The sequence below is a fragment of the Capra hircus genome, chromosome 13 (genome assembly GCF_001704415.2).
Source record: "Capra hircus breed San Clemente chromosome 13, ASM170441v1, whole genome shotgun sequence".
NCBI classification, from domain to species: Eukaryota; Metazoa; Chordata; class Mammalia; order Artiodactyla; family Bovidae; genus Capra; species Capra hircus.
The window spans coordinates 7,098,283-7,119,384 of NC_030820.1; the positions used below are offsets into that span (position 1 = coordinate 7,098,283).

At 39.3% G+C, this 21,102-nt stretch overlaps 1 protein-coding gene across 3 annotated transcripts in view; it reads right to left on the reverse strand.

The window, feature by feature from the left end:
• The window catches only part of ESF1 (ESF1 nucleolar pre-rRNA processing protein homolog), a 62,722-nt gene continuing 51,477 nt past the window's right edge, over positions 9,858–21,102 (reverse strand). For all 3 annotated transcript variants that reach the window (XM_005687820.3, XM_005687822.3, XM_005687821.3), the window contains exons 12-14: positions 15,436–15,518; positions 13,880–14,026; positions 9,858–11,962 (exon numbers count right to left, since the gene is read on the reverse strand). In XM_005687820.3, coding sequence (XP_005687877.2) covers positions 11,669–11,962; positions 13,880–14,026; positions 15,436–15,518 — 524 coding nt within the window. In that variant the 3' untranslated portion in view covers positions 9,858–11,668. The remainder of the gene's footprint in view (positions 11,963–13,879; positions 14,027–15,435; positions 15,519–21,102) is intronic.

The following is a 21,102-nucleotide window of genomic DNA, read 5'->3' on the forward strand; positions in this document are numbered from 1 at the left end:
ATAAAGTTAATTAAGTTCTCAGGGGAGGAAGAGAGTTTCCTTGCAGATACATACAAAAAGACCGGGATGAGGAAGGGTACTGAAAGGTTGTTGTTGAATCACGATGCTGGGATTCTTGGCCCCCAGAGGAGAAGAATTCAATCCTGGGCCAGAGATGAGGCTTGACCGCTCAGAGCTTTTGTGTAATAAAGTTTTATAAAAGTATAAAGGAGAGAGAGAAAGCTTCTGACATAGACATCAGAAGGGGGTAGAAAGAGTACCGGCTTGTTAGTATTAGCAATGAAGTTATATACTCTCCAGTAAATCCAAAGAATGTCTGGAGGTTGTAAAGACCTCATCAGACCTACTCCCATAATTTACAATTTAAGATAACAGAATTAGCCAGAAGGTTTAATCCAGAGACTGTCCTTAGGAAGAATACATTGTTGTTATATAATCCTTGTAAAGAGCAGGTCTATTCCCATAATTTACAGAATTAGCCAGAAGCTTTAATCCAGAGACTGTCCTCAGGCAGAATACATTGTTGTTATATAATCCTAAGGAATGTAGAGAAGAAAAAAGTTTGTCCTTTCTTCCTCCTTGAGAATTCCAGACCCCTCTCTCCTTGGGGACCCCTAGACTTCTTATCAACCTGCCTAGGAAATGACTCTCTCAGTACTGAGTCCCAAAGGGCAGATGTTGGGGCAACGAAGCATCTCAGTCCAAATGGATGGGCTAGGTCACTGCAAAACAGTTAATTCCCAGCTGAGTGGCTTAAAATAAGGTTTCTTTTTTACATGAACCCTAGACATCTAAGTGGTATCAATCAATGAAGAAACATTGGTGACTTTCTCATTTTGTATTTCAATTCAGTTCAGTTTAGTCGCTCAGTCGTGTCCGACTCTTTGCGACTCCATGAATCGCAGCACGACAGGCCTCCCTGTCCATCACCAACTTCGGAGTTCACTCAGACTCATGTCCATCAAGTTGGTGATGCCATCCAGCCATCTCATCCTCTGTCGTTCCCTTCTCCTCCTGTCCCCAATCCCTCCCAGCATCAGGGTTTTTTCCAATGAGTCAACTCTTCGCATGAGGTGGCCAAAGTACTGGAGTTCCAGCTTCAGCATCAGTCCTTCCAATGAACACCCAGGACTGATCTCCTTTAGAATGGACTGGTTGGATCTCCTTGCAGGCCAAGGGACTCTCAAGAGTCTTCTCCAACACCACAGTTCAAAAGCATCAATTCTCTGGTGCTCAGCTTTCTTCACAGTCCAACTCTCACATCCATACATGACTACTGGAAAAACCATAGCCTTGACTAGACAGACCTTTGCTGGCAAAGTAATACCTCTGCTTTTCAATATACTATCTAGTTTGGTCATAATTTTCCTTCCAAGGAATAAGCGTCTTTTAATTTAATGGCTGCAATCACCATCTGCAGTGATTTTAGAGCCCCCCAAAATAAAGGCTGACACTGTTTCCCCATCTATTTCCCATGAAGTGATGGGATCGGATGCCATGATCTTTGTTTTCTGAATGTTGAGCTTTAAGCCAACTTTTTCACTCTCCTCTTTCACTTTCATCAAGAGGCTTTTTAGTTCCTCTTCACTTTCTGCCATAAGGGTGGTGTCACCTGAATATCTGAGGTTGTTAATATTTCTCCCAGCAATCTTGATTCCAGCTTGTGCTTCTTCCAGCCCAGCGTTTCTCATGATGTACTCTGCATATAAGTTAAATAAGCAGGGTGACAATATACATAGCTGGATAATAATAGCCATGCTCTGTAGCCATGTCCCTGTTTGGGCGCCACTTGTTGCTGTCCTTTAATGGATCGGAACCTGGTGGTCTGGAGTCGAAGATAAGAAAGTGAAAGAGAGAGAGAGAGAAAGAAAGAAAGAAAGATACAGGGACCCAAGCTCTGATGGAGCAAGGGTATTTTATTAGCAGAAATGCAGGCTTATATATCTTCAGTAAGATGATTACTCAGCTATTACACAGGATGAAATTTTATCAGTAGCCACAATCTGGATTGTCTAATACATACAAGGTCGCTGATGCTGAAAATAGTCACTGAAGGGAGTTACTGAAAAGAATCCAAGCAGATACCCTTTCTCATGATCTCAGTCCTGAGAACTGCGTGCAGCTTTACTTGTTCTTGGAATAGGAGCTGATAAGGAACAGAGAATCCTTGAGAAATAGAAAGCAGCATGCAGGAATCCTCCTGTTAAGTCTTCCGACTGGGAAATGCTGTCTACGATCATTGGAGTGGGATTTTTCTGGAGTGCAGCAATCATTACATTGTCTGCAGCCTAGGGTTCCATGTTGGATACCTCTTTGAAGCTAGTCTTGTATTCTTGTTGTATTTCACATATATAGTCCCTGGCCCTCTCCACTTCCCCAAAGAGGAAAAGAGACAAAGAACTAAAAGGGTTAATTAATACTGATGGGTTACTAAAAAAATCCAACAGTTCAAAATCAGTGACCCATGATGTGGTTGGTACAGCGGGCATCCACTGAAGCAATTCCTTAACTCTGTTTTTGGAAACTAGTTCTCATTGACCATAGTTGATGGGTGAGCAGGGAACACAAGCTGGGCCAATCACATTGTCTCTCTGGAAATTTAGAACTTAGACTATTTAAAAAATAATTTTGAAAAAAAATCTTTATTTGAACCAATCTCAAACTTACAGAAAATTTACAAGACAGTACAAAGATATTTGTTGCTTCCTGAATATTGTGAAGGCAAGCTCCTGGCATGATGCCTCATCATGCCACATCATGCTCTTCACTGAATTTCAGTCATCAAAAGCAGGAAATTAACAGTGATAACGGCTACCAGTTCATCCTCAGGCCATTCAAGTTCTTCCAGCATTCCATGTTCTTTATAGTTAAAGGGTCCAGTTAAGAATTATGACATTTCCCTTTTTAGAGCTTGGAATTTTAAAAGTGATATATGGCCTTCCCAGGTGGCTCAGTGGTAAAGAATCCATCTGCCATGCAGGAGACCCAGGTTCAATCCTTGAGTCAGGAAAATTCCCTGGAGAAGGAAATGGCTACCCACTCTAGTATTCTTGCCTGGGAAATCCCATGGACAGAGGAGCTTGGCGGGCTACACTTCCTGGGGATGCAAAAGAGTTGGAAAGACTGAATGACTAAAGAACAACAGAAGTGACATATAGTAAAACAAACCCATATACAAAGGTTTCCAGAGGAAAGTCTTCCCCAGAGCTACTCCCTGTTATCAGCATCTTGTGCGGACTTCTTTCAGTCTAAGTTCCTCTCAGCTCCTGGAAAACTAAGATCAGGTGTTGAAGTTCCTCCATTGAGAATGTTATTTGTTTGTTTTTGGCCTTGCCTCATGCCTTGTGGGATCTTACTATCCTAACCATGGACTGAACCTGGGTTCCCTGCAGAGGAAGTGCAGAGCTCTAACCACCAGACTGCCAGGGAATGTTGAATATCTTTACATCAAGACAAAGGTTAAAGAAAAGAAGATTTCCGTTTTCCTTCCCTCTTTATAGACAGTAAGGATCCTTTGTTGTTTAGTGCTTTCAAATGCCTAGAACATTTTTAGATTATCATGTAAGTCATAATTGTGTAAAATTGCTTCTGTCTTCAGTTCAGTTCAGTTCAGTCACTTAGTCACATCTGACTCTCTGCAACCCCATAGACTGCAGCACTCCAGGCCTCCCTGTCCATCACCATTACCCAGAGCTTGCTCAAACTCACGTCCATCAAGTGGGTGATGCCATCCAACCATCTCATCCTCTGTCATCCTACTGACTTCAGACTTTCCCAGCATTAGATTCTTTTCCAGTGAGTCAGTCCTTTGCATCAGGTGGCCAGAGTATTGGAGTTTCAGCTTCAGCATCAGTCCTTCCAATGAATATTCAGGACTGATTTCCTTTAGGATGGACTGGTTGGATCTCCTTGCTGTCCAAGGAACTCTCAAGAGTCTTCTCCAACACCACAGTAAAAGCATCAATTCTTCGGCACTCAGTTTTTTTTATAGTCCAACTCTCACATCCATACATGACTACTGGAAAAACCATAGCCTTGACTAGATGGACCTTTGTTGGCAAAGTACTGTCTCTGCTTTTTAGTATGCTGTCTAGGCTGGCCATAGCTTTTCTTCTAAGGAGCAAGTGGTTTAATTTCATGGCTGCAGTCACCATCTGAGGTGATTTTGGAGCTCAAGAAAACAAAATTTGTCAGTATTTCCACTGTTTCCCCATCTATTTACCATGAGGTGAAGGGACCAGATGCCATGATCTTTTTTGTTTTTTTTAATGATCATAGTTTTTTGAATGTTGAGGTTTAAGCCAACTTTTTCACTCTCCTCTTTCACTTTCAACAAGAGGCTCTTTAGTTCCTCTTCACTTTCTGCCAAAAGGGTGGTGTTATCTGCATATCTGAGGCTGTTGATATTTCTCCAGGCGATCTTGATTCCAGCTTGTGCTTCATCCAGCCCAGCATTTCACATGATGTATTCTGCATATAAGTTAAATATTCCTCATAGTTTCATTGAGTTACACAAGGCTGTGGTCCATGTGATCAGTATGATTAGTTTTCTGTGATTGTGATTAGTTTTGATTGTTTAGTTATATACCTTGGTTGGTATATAATATTCACAAGGAAATTTACCAAGCTGTTCTTAATCGTTTACCTTACATAACTGTATATATTTTTAAAATTATATTTATAATTATATAAATTGTATATAACCAGGGCTTCCCTGGTGGCTCAGAATCTGCCAGCAACCCTGGTTTGATCTCTAGATTGGGAAGATCCCCTGGAGGAGGGCATGACAACCAGCTCCAGTCTTCTTACCTGGAAAATCCCATGGACAGAGGAGCATGGTGGGGTACAATACATAGGGTCACGAAGAGTTGGACACAACTGAGCTCTAACACTTTCACTTTTCATATAATCGAACAGACAAGTTATCTTCATTTTAATAGTATCAGGACAAAAAGTTCCAAATTCATTCCTGAATCTTAAACAGAAGGCAAAAATCTCTTCTTCTAATAACATAAAAAGTGGACCTATAACTTAAAATGTGGAAACGCTGATGGTGTCATCTTACTCCTCTTGTTCAGTGGGCTAAGGAGATTGGCCTATTGGTGTCGATGTGAGTAAAACAAGGCTAATAGAAGACAGAGGAGTAAAGCAGAGTTTCTGAGGACATTGCGTAGTTCCGGCTCTCAGCCTCTTCCTGAGAACTGACTGCCTTTTGCTTTGGATTCAGTGCTGTGAGATCCCACAGGGCCTTTATCATAAAAATCCACCCTCACATCTTTTAAAGTTTTTGCTTGAGGTAGTTTGAATTGTTTTATGTTTCTTGCAACATTCCTAAGGCAATGGTCAGGGGATTGAGGGTCATTTGAATCCAAAGAAATATGAAGGATCACAATACCTAGGTGGTTTCTGATACTGCTGGGGCCCTCCGGAAGAACCGTAAAATTGTTCTAAACAAAGCTTTATAACAGATCCAAATAGAAGAACATACACAAACCCAATTGTTTTTCAGAGTTTTTCTTTCATCAAATAATGAGCTGCTGCCAGATGAAACTTTTTTTTTTAGAGTCATTCCACTGTAACTTAAATGTCTTTCCTAACTAATTCTTGGTTTAATGATCTTTCCAAAAGGATTTTAAAAATTTAATGTACTTTATTGGCCATTTCTTGCCTTATTCATCAGAGGAGCTTCTTGAAACATGATAGAGTACATTATTTCTTACTAGTCTGAGAGAAAAGATACTTCTGATTAATTTCAGATTTTAGTAAAAAGAGTTAAAAAACTCACGACCGGCTACTCAAGACAAGATCATGTGTAGTATGAAGGATAATGACTCAGTTTTAATTTTAAAAAATTCATGGAAACAGCTCATAACCCCAAAGCTGGCATTTCTCACAACTTGCCTCAACACAATATAATCTTAGTCTATTTGCTTTGGCATTGTCATATAGCATGAAGTTCTCATCTCTACATTTTTGCAAATTTGGGGTAATGCAAAATCCATACTTTAGGCTGAGCACAGACTCTCATTCACACTCTTTCATTTTCCCATGTGCCTGATTCTGGTTACTCTTGGCAACTCCTTTTTCATAAACTTTTCAAGGAAGTGATAATGTGAACCCAGAGATGCTGAATATAGACTTTATAACTCTAATGTCAGTGGGGTTTGTGGAACAAATGTTCTCAGTTGCCGTCCAAGAGGTTTGTCTAACTTCTCTTGACTCATGTCCATATCCAGAAATCTTGGAAACTTACATGATTGAGCATCCTGTTTTGGCCCTCTCAAGCTGCAAGTACTCTGACTATAATTTAATATCAAGTTTCCTTAAGAATATGGAGAAATGATCTGCAAAGCAGGGCAAAATATTCCATAAAGACTATGGCCCAGGACTGCTTATTGTTCTGTTAAGATATAGGTAGAACTGCAAGTAATAGACTTGAGAAAATAGTGGCTTAAACAGTATTTTCTTTTTCTGTCACATTATTATTTAATTGATCAGTCATGTCTGACTCTTTGGGAGCCCATGGACTGCAACATATTGGCTTCCCTGTCCTTAACTCTCTCCCAGAGTTTGCTCAAACTCACGTCCATTGAGTTGATGATGCCATCTCATCCTCTGCTGTCCCCTTCTCTCTCCTTCAATCTTTCCCAGCATCAGGGTCTTCTCCAATGAGTTGGCTCTTCACATCAGGTGGCCAAAGTATTGGAGCTTCAGCTTCAGCATCATCCTTTCAATGAATATTCAGGACTGATTTCCTTTAGGATTGACTGGTTTGATCTCCTTGCTGTCCAAAAGATTCTCAAGAGGCTTCTCCAGCACCACAGTTCGAAAGTGTCAATTCTTCATCACTCAGACTTCTTTATGGTCCAACTCTCACATCCATTCTGTCACATAATTATCTCAAGAAAGACAGTCCATGGATGATATGGTGGCTGTGCGCCACAAAGTCCTCAGGGATCCTGGCTCCTTCCAGACAACTATCCAGTAATCATCAGTCTACATAATGAAATTACTAGTAGTACATAATTTTATTATTATGATTACATTATTTCTACATAATCAATTTAATATTATTTCTACAAAATGGAGTTTTGTACTCAGGATCCAATATGGCTGCTGGAACTTAAGGCATTACATCTGCATTCCAGGCAATCAGGTAGAAGGAGAGAAGAGGCTAAATTTACTAGTGTGCTAACATCAAAGGAAGGTTCCTAGAAGCTGTCATCTGCTTCCACAAAAAGCTGTGAAGAAGGTTGGGTAAAATTGCTTTATTCTGGAAAGTCCTATGTTTAACATGGAAGATGGAAAGAACACATACTGAGAAATAACCATTAGTTTCACCCACAGTCACTGAAAGTCCCTTGAGGAGCATGTATAACCTTTTTTATTGGTCTGATCTTCTTAATGATCCTATCAACTATGGTCTAACTACTGGTATAGAGTTTTCTTCACTGATATGGGCTGTTGCTTATACTTACGATTGCAAAGACTACAGACTCAGGTGACCTCAAATAAGGGAGCACTTACTATAATTGTAATATAGATTACAATTAATACAATTATATATTACAATTAATGTGCAGGGGAAGATTTTCATGAAGTGGCTGGTGAGGCAAGCCTCATTTTCCAAAAATGGCTGCAACCATATTTTTGGACATGCATATTCTTCAAGGACTTTGCCCCTCTCTTCTTTAAGAGGTGGAGTTTATATCCTCTCATGTGGGAAGACCTTTTCAACCACCTCAGTGAGTTAAGTATGGATGGCAGGAGTGACATTGGAGTCTAGATAAAAAAAAGTGAGAGCTTCCATCTTGATCACCTTTGGAATCCAGCTTCCACGCTCCTAATCAACAGCTGGCACTAACTTGCAAGTCACTGAAGGAGGCATTTTGGAAGCAAATCCTCTAGTTCTCAGCTAAGGCCAAGTGGAGAATACATCAGCCTTCTCCACTGAGCCCTCTGGAAACTGAGTATTTTTAAGAAAACAAATGATTATGGTTGTTTTAAATTGCAAAGTTTGAGGGTGGTTTGTTATAAAGCAATAGGTCACCAGAATGGTCAGGATCTTCCCTTGTAGCTTAGTTGGTAAAGAATCTGCCTGCAATGCAGGAGACCCAGGTTCGATTCCTGGGTTGGGAAGATCCCCTGGAGAGGAAATGGCAACTCACTCCAGTATTCTTGCCTGGAGAATCCCATGGACAGAGGAGCCTGGCAGGCTACAGTCCATGGGGTCACAAGAGTCGGACATGACTTGGTGACTAAACCACCACCACCATGGTCAGGAATCAAGGAAACTTGCATGATCTTGGAGAGTGAAAGTTAGGCCTCATGAGCATGGGAATGTAGATTTAGGAATGGGAGGACTGGGAATTCCCTGGTGGTCCAATGATTTCAATTTTGCTTTCACTGCCAAGGGTGAGGCTTCAACCAATGGTCATGGAACTGAGATCCCACAAATTGCGATTAAAAAAAAAGGAATAGAAGGATCATTCAGGACCCAACATTGTCCAGGTGAGATTATCTTTGTATCCTTGAGTGTCAGCATCCAACCAGGAGAAAGAAAAAGTTTGAAGAAGGAAAGTTTAATCATTTTAACAGGGCATTAGAGGAACCAGTTGTTGTTGTTTAGTTGTAAGTCGTTTGACTCTTTTGCAACTCCATGGACTGCGGCCACCAGGCTCCTCTGTCCATAGGATTTCCCAGGCAAGAATACTGGAGTGGGTTGCATTTTCCTTCTCCAGGGGATCTTCCCATCCTGGGGATTGAACACTTGGCTCCTGCTTGACAGTGATTTCAGTTCAGTTCAGTTGCTCAGTCGTGTCCGATTCTTTGTGACCCCATGAACTTCAATACGCTGGGCTACCCTGTTCATCACCAACTCCTGGAGTTTGCTCAAACTCATGTCCGTCAAGTTAGTGATGCTATCCAACCATCTCATCCTCTGTCATCCCCTTCTCCTCCTGCCTTCAATCTTTCCCAGCATCAGGGTCTTTTCCAATGAGTTAGTTCTTTTCATCAGGTGGCCAAAGTATTGGAGTTTCAGCTTTGGCATCAGTCCTTCCAATGAATATTCAGGACTGATTTCCTTTAGGATGAGCTGGTTGCATCATCTTGAGGTCCAAGGGACTCTGAAGAGTCTCTTTCCCTCTATTCCAAACTTCTTTTTAATGAATGAGTATTCAGTTCAGTTGCTCAGTCTTGTCTGACTCTCTGTGACCCCATGAATCACAGCATGCCAGGCCTCCCTGTTCATCACCAACTCCCAGAGTTTACTCAAACTCATGTCCATCGAGTCGAATGAGTATTAAATTTTGTCAAATACTTTCTCTCTTCTTAAACCTGTTAATACAGTGGATTACTTTGGTTGGCTGTGAAAGAACAAGTTTTGCATACCTGGAATTAAACCTCCTAGGCCATATAATTGGAGAAGGCGATGGCACCCCACTCCAGTACTCTTGCCTGGAAAATCCCATGGATGGAGGCGCCTGGTAGGCTGCAGTCCATGGAATCGCCAAGAGTCGGACACGACTGAGCGACTTCACTTTCACTTTTCACTTTCCTGCATTGGAGAAGGAAATGGCAACCCACTCCAGTGTCCTTGCCTGGAGAATCCCAGGGACGGGGGAGCCTGGTGGGCTGCCGTCTATGAGGTCACAGAGTCAGACACTACTGAAGCAACTTAGCAGCAGCAGCAGGCCATATAATTAAACCCCCGTGTATAATTCTTTTTATACATTGTTAGATTTAATATGCTAATACTTTGTTGAGGATTTTTATGCTTAAGTTTTAGAGACAGATGGATTCTCCAGAAGCAATCTCATTTCTACATATTAACAATAAACACCAGTGTGCAGGTATTATTTGCACTGTCTTTTGTCTTTATTAAGGATACCACAAACAACAATCAAAATAAATGTGACCTTAAGAGTCACCCAAACTACCCTCACATTTTGTACTGAAGTGACAGTGGCCATTTTATATCCTGAGTTCTACTACCAGGAATTATTGAGAACCTAATATTTTTGGTGTAGAATGTTTAACAAAGTACCTGATAATGCTATTCTTTTTTTTCTACTTAAAAAAAAAATCAACTTTCTGAGAAAATGAGCCAGGGCTGTGCACGTGTTCCATTTATTTGTTATAATCAAGTGTGTGCCTGACTAGTAAAATGAGACTTACAATCAATTAGTGACTTAGCAACAAAGGGCTCAAAAACAAAAATCCAAACCAAACCAATTAAAAAACCAAAGGGCTAAAAAACACCCCCCCCCCAAACCAAAGAGCTAAATTTCACAGTAATTTAAAAATCAAACTGAGTAATCCCCATACTATGATTAAAGTTTAAAGGAAAAAAGTCTTTTTCCTTGCATAATGAAATATATACAACTGTTTATAGACAATATTCAAAAATACATTAAGATTCATGATCTTTTAGTGATGAGTATGTAAATACTGCTTTATTTGGCTGAACTACCTAACAATGTCAGCACTTTATGGTAAGAATATCATGCCCTGCACATACTCTGCATTTTTCTGTTATTATGAGCAATTTTAGATATCTTCTTCTTTCCTTCCCCTTCCAGAGATTGTTTATATGCCCTTATTATCTTGACATCATTCTGTGTCTTATATCCTTTTATTCTCGAAAATATATAGTACATTGGCGGGCTTGAGTTTTTGTACCGATAATGTCAAGTTTACCGTTAATCAAAAACTTGGCCAAATTCCTACTGCCTTTTTTTTCCTCAAGTGATCACTTTGGGTTTTTAAATTTTCATTTACCTATACAGCACACCTACTTCTTCTAAGTGGTCAGTTAACAGTTTATAAAATCTAGACCAGATGAGATCCAGGAGTATTAAGGCCTCAAAGGTGTGTTTTAATTTAATTAAAAATTAAGATTCCTTAAACTCTACAGCAGCATATCTACCATTCCAGGCATTCCAAAAATCTGAAGGGTAGACAGAAAGATTTCCTGTTACTATAATTAGAAAAACCATCAAAGAGTTCACAAATATTTCAAATACAATTATGAGTAATGCAAACCTGGAACTGCCTTTTCATGGGGATGTACGCTTAAAGAGTTAGTTAGGTTTTTAGATAGTTTTCTAGGGAGTAGTTTATTTGAGGTAAATAAGATGAAATATATCAGTGTACTCAAAATAATAAAAACTTTTATTTATAAATTAATAAGCAAACTATAATAAACATGACCAAACAGCAAAGAAAGTTACTGGCTTCTATTCATTATGACTAGAAAAATAAATTATTTAAACAAGTAACTAAATCTGCCTCCTGCTTCCAGAGAAATTAATGTATTGCATGTACATATTTTCAAATTGTTCCCAACTCTTATTCCAACTCAAGATTTGGGCAGTACTCTATTTTTTGTATAGGAATTGTAAACAGTCTTTAAAAAAGCTAAAAGAGTAAAAAATATTAAAACTTTATAAACCTTATAGTCTGGATTGATTATGATTAATTTGTGGAAATATACAGTACAAATCTTTCAACCATTCATAATTTGGTCTGTTATACATGGAAAATAAATTATATGACTGTCAGATTTTACTTATATTCTTGAAAAGTTGACTATTCCCAATAAGTAATCCTTCCACCACTTCTGTATACTTTCTACATTCTCAATTCAAAAAGAAACAACATACAATTATTTGACTTTTTGTTTTTTTCTTGCTTGAAACTGCTCTGTTTTGTTTTTTACAGATTTAATCAACATTGACAAGGCAGGATCAATGGACCTCTTGTGTGATTCCTTCTGAACCTCACCCTCCTTTTCACTCGTTGCCTGAGTCAGCCCCTGTTCTTTTTGTTCTCTCTGACGGGCTTTCTCCTCAAGGATTCTTTCCATAGCTTTTGTTTTCTTGAAATTAGGATCTGAAGGATCCAAATTGAACAAGTGGGAAGTATACATTGCCTGAAACCTTGCATCCTTCACATTGACCTGCAAACCCAAAAGGAAAGTATAGATACATAAAATTAGTAAACCAAAAGGCCTAGAAATGAGACCAGAGTTCAAAAAGTCAGTGAGTTGATGATAAAAAATACAAATGTATTTTGCATTGACTCATTAGAAAGCCATTCCTCCACAGACCTTCAATGAAGTTTTTAGCTTTATTCTTGAACCACATGTGCAGGGCACACTGTTCTTATCACACAATGACAATATCCTTGGAAGGGAATTATCACAGTCTATATGTTACACAGTGGCCTGTTACTACATCAGCCTCTTAGACTGTCTGCAGGAGTTACCACAGGAGTTGCAAGCTCACCTATGCTTACAGTGTGAAATCTCTTTCTGGCTGAGATAATTAAGCCAGTGATGGTATCTCCTGTTGGAATTTCAGGCGAAGTCACTGCCTTCTTTGCACAATAAATTTTTTTTTTTCAACCTTGGTGCGAAAATGAGCAGCTATTGAGAGTGACTCATACAGCAGATTTAAAGACCATAATGGGAAAGATGGTACCCCCAAGACTAAGATCTGATCAGATACAAGCTCCAAATTTATCCTTTATTGTTCTACAGAAACACTGCGTTCCCACATTTTAAGAGCATACTCTTAGTTCCAGCCAGGCCTTCAAGTATTGCCGGGCACAGGAGTGACCAGACAGAAAGTGAGCATGACTCCCTCACTGCCACTCATCATTGCCCTGTGAAAAAGAGCCCACCCAGAGATGGACTGTAGAGTTATTTGTAATAAGGACCACAGACGTGATACTACTACCACACTCACAAAAAAATGTTTTTATACGTGATGGTCATCATGCATAAGATATCATTTTCTGCATGATGATTAATTATCATAATAGAAGATTTGACTATAAATCATTCTCTGCTTTTAACTTTTTCTAACAAAACTAATTTAACAAAAATTGATTCAGTGGAACAGCACCATACTTGGAGCTGACTTACAGAAACCAGAGTTATACAGTGGTCTCAAAGTCCCTCTCAATGCTGCTTATAAGTTATTTGTATGCTTCTCTCAATTCTCTAAACAAATTCAAAATCTCTCCCATTTTCTTCTGAGTCTGTTCTTCCATGCTAATGGATGGAAGTCATCAAATAGTTCCTGATAGCTGTCTGTACGTTTTCTGTACAGGACTCAAACTCATGCGTGGGGACTGTGTGGCCACTAGAAATATGTACTTAGCAAAAAAAGAGGGAAAAGAGGGAACAGTGGAAACAAGAAACAGAGCAATTAAAAAAGTGTGGCCTGGGACTTTCCCGGTGGTCCAGTGGTTAAGAAACTGACTGCCAATGCAGGGGATGTGGGTTTGATCCCTGGTCCAGGAAGACTTCACAAACTGGACAACTAAGCCTACGTGCCTCAACTGCCGAGCCCATGCACCCTAGAGTTCATATTCCTCAAGAGAACCCACCACAACGAGAAGCCTGAGTACCACAGCTACAGGGCAGCCCCTGCTCACCAGAGCTAGAGAAAGCCTGTGCAGAGCAACAAAGAGCCCATGCACCGAAACACAGACCCCGCGCAGCCAAAAAAAAAAAATCGCGCCTACTGCACTGGCCCTTGCACACAGTGTGATGTGAATCTGCTTCTTCGCAGTCAGGCTTAACAATGTAGAACTTCCCCAGTGTGAGCATCACACTGCATGTGATTCTAACACTAAAAGCTACATATTTTGGTGCAGCATAGCTACCAGAATAGAAGCCTACTACTTCACCCGATGCTCAAAGAACCACCCTGGGATGAACTGGTTACACTGGACTGAAAGATGGTAGCTTTGGCTACACAATGGGTCGTTCCTGAGATCAAGGGGCCAAGCTCAATTTTTATCTACAGAGCTGACTTTAGATTCAATGCCAGCTTTTAACAGAATAATGACTTTTGTCACTGGTTACCTCAAAGTCATCCTCCAATAATTCCTTCTTCTTCATGAGCTGTTTTTTCTTCTTTTTGCTCAGATTCTGGTGCTCCACAATCTTGTTGTAATTGAAGTGTTTCTTGCTCTCTTCCTCCTCATCCATCACAAGCAAAGCCATTTCAGCCTGCGGAGAGAAAAAAACAGTTCAAATATACGACAGTGTTTTTCTTTCCTCAGACAGGAGTATGGAGCACAGAAATCCCCTCAGAAAAGGAGAAGCCAGTCATCAGTGCTCTGGGATGACACCTGTCTACCATCATAGACTGTGGCTCACTAAACTCATAAAGAAATCCACAGACCGCTGTACAGTAACAGGTGTAATTTTTTGGAGCAACATCACTGACAACAGGAGAGGGGTGAACACTTTATCTAAAAACCAGACCATATTTCACATTATGTAACTGATCTGTAGGTGGTAGAAACAAAAGTCCTCAAGTTTCCCAAATAAAAATTCCTCATTTTCACTTTGGTCTTTTTAAGCAGACACTAAATCTAGTAAACATGTAGTAGTTTTTGATACAGACTAGGCTTTCCAAATATGTGCTTTAGGAACAATGAATTCCGTTTTTCTTTTGCTGATTTTGCCTCTACTTTTCCAATATTGATATACTTCTATGAAGGCAAGATCTTAATATTTGCTTCTGAAATCTAATATAATGCCTGTTTCCACTCAACAGGTATTTTCTACTGACCATGGGATTAAATGTAAATCTTCAAGAATCAAGTAAACAACCATGCATGCTAAAGAAAATACAATCTTCCTCCACTGCCCACTTAGACTGCTTTAATTTCCTCTCCTTTCCATGACTGGTACCTACAGTTGGCTTTCTTTTTAGAATGATTTCCTACAAACAAAGATTTTCTTTGTGTTCCTTAACTCTATAAACACTATTGCATGTGCAGTAAAAGATGCATTAAGATGCAGAGTTTAGGTGACCAGTCTGGCTCCCTCCTAGACAGTGCTGTGAACATCAGACTCAGGAATGCTGCTGACTCCAACTCCTGTCTCAGCAAAAACACATGCTACTTTGTGCCATAGATTATGTGGAGGTGCTTAAGGATAATATTCACTACACTTCCAAGAAAGGCTTTAATTCTGCACATTAACTTTCAATAATAAAAGGAGAGAAAGGAGCATTTAACAAGCCATAAAGCAAACTCTGTATTACAGGACAGATTCAGACTGAATTAAAACCATGTCAATATTATTTTGAGGTTTTTTAATATTAGTATTTTTATCTCTTATTGTCAGTTTTGTCCTTTATTGTCAGTTATAATCAGGCTTTTAAAAGATAAGATATTTTCCTCTTAATCACAAAGGGGCACGCCTTGGGTGTGAACTAAACTTTAACTCTGTACTTGGAGAAATGTTTGGTGAAAGGGAGGTATTTTAAAATTATGCTGCTAAAATATTTATAAATTTCATTGTTAAAATCAGTTATTTTTTATTAGACATATTGGAAACTCATATGGACACCTTCACTTGAAGTGTACATATCACTTGTCCATTAAAAATGTAAACATGACCATTACCTTTTGTCTTTCTATTTCAGCTTCTTCCTCTGGAGATATGTCATCTTTTGCAGACTTTGTTGATTTTTTCTTTTCTTTTATACCTGGCACAACAAATCAACATAGAAGGGTTAAAAATTATGACTATCACAACAACAATTTGCTTACACTATTTATTTTAAAAATTTTGTTCATAACAAAAATGCAAGGTATCTAGAAATAATCTTACCAATAAACATATAGAAACTAAAGAAACTAAAAAAAAAGTATTACTGAGATGACTATGGGTATGAATAGAATAATAGTCTGGACATGATGAGTGAATATTATAAAAAAGGAATTTCTTCTGAAAGTAATGTACATCAATTAAAAAGAAAACTTGCAAGATCATTTTAGCAGAAACAGAATAAACACTAGATAGAATTCAGTATCCTCTCATAATATATATACATTTAATAAAATTCTAAATAAAATTCTATTCAAGGAAATCTTTGCAAAGAATGAGAGATCTGATTTACTAGTGATACAGTATGCTACAGTGTACTACAAAGTGAAAAAAAGAAAAAATGCTGTAACTATACAATGAGAAAAATAGAACAGTATGGCTTAGTATTTAATAAAATGTAGCATCATACATCACTGGCAAAAGAAGGGATTATTCAATAACTGGTGCTGGGCAATTTGTTCTATTCTGCAAAATAATCCTTGAGCTATAGCTGTGTGCATGTGCTCAGTCACTCATTCATGTCTGAGTCTTTGCAACCCCATCGACTATAGCCCACCAGGCTCCTCTGTTCACGGGATTTCCCAGGCAAGAATACTGGAGTGAGCTGCCATTTCCTATTCCAAGGGATCTTCCCAACCTAGGAGCCATACTGAATAATGTACAGAAGAACAAAATGCAGATGTATTAAAGAGTTAAACACTAAAAAACCTATGAGAAAATACAGGGGAACAGCTACCTGATATTAAGTAGAAGAAACATTTTCTTAGCATAAGAACAGTAGAAGAGATCAAAGGAAAAAAAAGTAATTTAAATTTATAAACTCTTAAAACTCATCAGCAAAATGAAAAATTCATCTGTTTAGTGACAATTTGACAATAACTACCTGGAAGTAAAAGTTTAACAAAACCCTTTCTCCTTCTCAAAGACAAAGTTGATCTTTGTTTAACTTCCTGTGTCTCTATTATTAGACAAAATTACTTATGGTAAAAGTGGCTCCTGATGAGAAAAACTTCCAAGGATGCAGGGACTTCTGAAGACCACAAGATGCTAGATGAGATGTTCCTGAAGGAGAGGTAGTAACCAATGGCAGTTAAGAGCACTTGAGTCTGGAGTGCCTGGCTTGGGTTTAAGCTCTGGCTCAACTCTACTCAAGCTACAGCATTCGTGTTTGTGCCCTTCTTTGTGAAGTGGTGATTATAACAACTAATTTCACCTAGCATCTAGGGTTACTGTGAGGACTAAAGAGCAAGAAGGTTCAGAATCCACAAAGCCACCTTCTAGAATGTTATTATACCACGTCAACCTTCTCTGAGCTACTGCTGCTGCTGCTGCTGCTGCTGCTGCTAAGTTGCTTCAGTTGTGTCCGACTCTGTGCAACCCCGTAGACGGCAGCTCACCAGGCTCCCCCATCCCTGGGATTCTCCAGGCAAGAACACTGGAGTGGGTTGCCATTCCCTTCCTCCAATGCATGAAAGTGAAAAGTGAAAGTGAAGTCGCTCTCTGAGCTACTGGACACTGTCTTATTTGCATTTGGATGAGCTCAGTTTTGTCCTTCCAATGCAGAGAAACCAATGGTTACTACTTTAGAAAATAGTAACAATTTAATACTGCTACAGCACTTACCATGCATCTGGAAATAGTGCTATTTCCTTCCTTTTATATATGAACTACTTCGATCCTCACAAAAACCCTATGACGTAGATTCTATTGTTTATTACAATTTTTACTCTGTTGCTGACGAAACTGAAACAGAGAGAGACTGAGTGATTGTCTCAAGCTGAGTAAGCAAAGGAACCGTGAGTACAAACCCTAGCACTCCAGTTCAGGCTCTGGGCACCCCCACACTCTACCCTTCACTACCAAATGTCACTCTCCCTTGAGTAGTTCTTTCCTTTTAAAAAGCACTTTGTTGTGAAATAATAAATTTCAGAGAACATATAATGATGGCTGAATAACCCATCTAGTGGGGGATAACAAGAAGTCAAGAGAAGCTTCCTTTTTTAAAAATTTATTTATTGTTAATTGGAGGATAGTCGCTTTATAATAGTTGTAAATATTGTTACATTGTTTGGTTTCTGCCATACATCAACATAATCCAGCCACAGGAATACATATGTCCCCTCCCTCTTGAACCACTTTAGAAGCTGCCTTGTGGGCACTAGCCCTCTGCATGGGGGCAGCCCTGCCCAGCTGAGAGAAGATGACAGTGTATAAAGTGTGGCCAGGTTCACCGCTCACTGCCACCAAGGCATCTATCTGTCTGCACTTTCAAGAAGAAACACTATTGTATGCAGTCCTTTCTCTAAGTGAGACTGTGCTCCTTATCACAAATGTTTTTCAGGGAATGATCTATCTGTTTTGAGATTATAGCCTTTTCTCTGCTGTGAAGTACTTGCACGTACGTGTGTGTATATACACACACACACACACACATAAAAGCATCCTCAAGGTTCCACTCTCCTAGCGTCTGACTCCCACAGCCTCATTCTGCCTCTGCTCCTGTCCTCGTAAGGCCAGGGCTCCTTTTGAAGTGAATAGACAAGTGGCACACGCAGAAGATCTCCCTGCGGCGCGGGAGAATATCAGGCTGTGCCTGATTAACACATGAAGGAGATAAAGATCTTCACACACAGCTGTGGGAAATCATTTCAAAGAGCCCACAATGAACTGTTTCAGATTTTTATAACAACCTGGTGAAAAGCCATAAAAATAAACTTGAAAGGAAGACTTCAGTAAAGGAGGAAAAAAATCTCCAAGATGGTTGGGACTAAAAATGATATCTAATTTTACTGTGATGAAAATTTCTTTGCTCAAGAAGAATTTACTGTGTGCTAAACTGAACTGTTTAGTCTGAAGATAAATAACGTGTAGAGACCCTTTCTGCACTGTTAACAAGATTGTAGTAGCGGGCACATCTTTATTTATTTATTAAAAAAAAAAAAAAAAGCATTTTCCCTTTGGAAAGTTTTCAGACCTAATTTAGATGAAGACTACAGGGGAAATGAAAGTCCCTGTTCTGAAATGTTATCTTAATAATTTCATTTTCCATTACTTGTAATGTCAGAGAACTGTTCCTGTAAAAAAGTTCTTTCAGAGTGTTCAGTTGAGCACTTCTTGTGGGACAGCAGTTAAGAGAACTCACTGGAGGGCAGACTGGTCTCCGTACTGACCAGATGGGAGTGGTAAGTCCCCTAATGATTCACACTTAGCAGCAAGCTCCTGCACCCAAGAGTGCTGATTCACAATCAGATACAATATACAGTCTGTGTATCTTCCTCTGAACCAAGGCATTCGGCCTTGCCTGGAAAGCCAGCAAGTCCTTGTGTCCAGCTCTGACACATATGGATCCTGGCTCTGGTCTTTACAATGCACTTGAGGAGTTACAAAATGCTTCTAAAAGCATTTGTAAACTATGAAACAATATATGAGTAGTATACTGTAAGTACTCACCATACTGGCTGAATGAACCAAATACATATACTTTACCAGATTTTGTTTTTTTCCGTCATGTTGTGCGGTCTGTGAGATCTTAGTTCCCCCTTAGTTCCCATTTAGGGACTGAACCTGCGCCCCCTGCGCTGGAAGTATGACGTCTTAACCAACGGACTGCCAGGAAGTCTCACCTTATTAGATTTTCTTGGTATTTTATCAAATTAGATAATCTAAAGTTGTCAAGACAAAAGATACACTCTAATAGGGTATATTTACATGTGATATACTTTAATTCACTTCTACTTCTTAAAAAACAAAATCTTATTAGAGTTTATGCAGTTAAGATAGCAATAAGCACATTATCCCACCATCTCATTTCTACAAAAAAAAAAAAAATGTTTTAACTCATTCTAGAAGTACATTTTCAAAACTTTCATCTAATATTGAGTTTGCATCTTCAAATAAAATAGAAAGAACAGCAAATTTACAGTGTATGGGGAAGAAACAGAAGGAAGAACTAAAAAAGATTTCTGGTACTCATGTTGGCTCCTAACCCGAGCCAAATACCAGGTCTGGCATCAGTCAGTGAGCTCGATTTCTCCATTTTTTGAACAGTGTGTAAGTTAGCTCTGGGACTGCCTAGGGTAAAGGTGTTATAAACACACTCAAGTCTATCTGGCTTAAAATGTCTCTGTCCCGCTCAACTGTGGGAACTAAACTATATACCCTTCCAAACACAAACACTTTTCCTATTTCACAGCTGTTCCTTCTCAGTTTCTTAAACTTTCCTACCTTCCAGGTATACCTTTCTCCAGGATAGGGTACTTTATGCAGGCTCTTGACTTCAGTGCCCAAACCTGCATCCTCCTCTCTCACCAATGCTTCCTACCTCTCATTCCGTGGTTTGAAATACTATTTACAAGCTAAAAATTCCTAAGTATATATTTGCAATCTGACTTTTCAGCTGATCTCCAAGGCTCATAAATAAATGTTAACCTAATACCTCATGTAGATATCTGACTGACATCTCAGACCAATTACATACTACTGATCCTTTCGTAAGATTCTCCTTAACTCAGTAAATAGAAGAACATTATCGCAGCCACAGGACTGGAAAAGGTCAGTTTTCATTCCAATCCCAAAGAATGGCAATGCCAAAGAACGTTCAAACTACTACACAATTGCACTCATTTCACATGCTAGAAAACATCATTGCTCAAAATCCTCCAAGCTAGGCTCCAACAGTACATGAACCAAGAACTTCCAGATGTTCAAGGTGAATTTAGAAAAGGCAGAGGAACTAGAGATCAAATTGCCAACATCCGTTGGATCACAGGAAAAAGCAACAGAGTTCCAGAGAAACACCTACTTCTGCTTCATTGATTATGAGAAAGCCTTTGACTGTGTGGATCACAACAAACTGTGGAAAATTCTTAGAGATGGGAATACCAGACCACCTTACCTGCCTCCTGAGAAACCTGTATGCAGGTCAACAACCAACAGTTAGAACCAGACATGGGACAACAAACTGGTTCCAAATTGGGAAAGGAGTGCCTCAAGGCTGTATGTTGTCACCCTGCTTATTCCCCTTATATGCAAAGTACATCACAAGAAATACTGGGCTGGATGAAGCACAAGTTAAAATCAAAGATTGCTGGGAAAAATATCAATAACCTCAGATATGCAGATGACACCACTCTTATGGCAGAAAGCAAAGAGGGACTAAAGAGCCTCTGGATGAAGGTAAAAGCGGAGAGTGAAAAAGCTGTATTAAAACTCAGCATTCAAAAAACTAAGATCATGGCATCGGTCCCATCACTTCATGGCAAACAGATGGGGAGACAATGGAAATCGTGACAGACTTTATTTTATTGGGCTCCAAAATCACTGAGGATGGTGACTGAAGCCACGAAATTAAAAGATGTTTGCTCCTTGGAAGAAAAGCTACGACAAACCTAGACAGCATATTAAAAAGCAGAGATATCACTTTACTGACAAAGGTGGGTTTAGTCAAAGCTATGGTTTTTCCA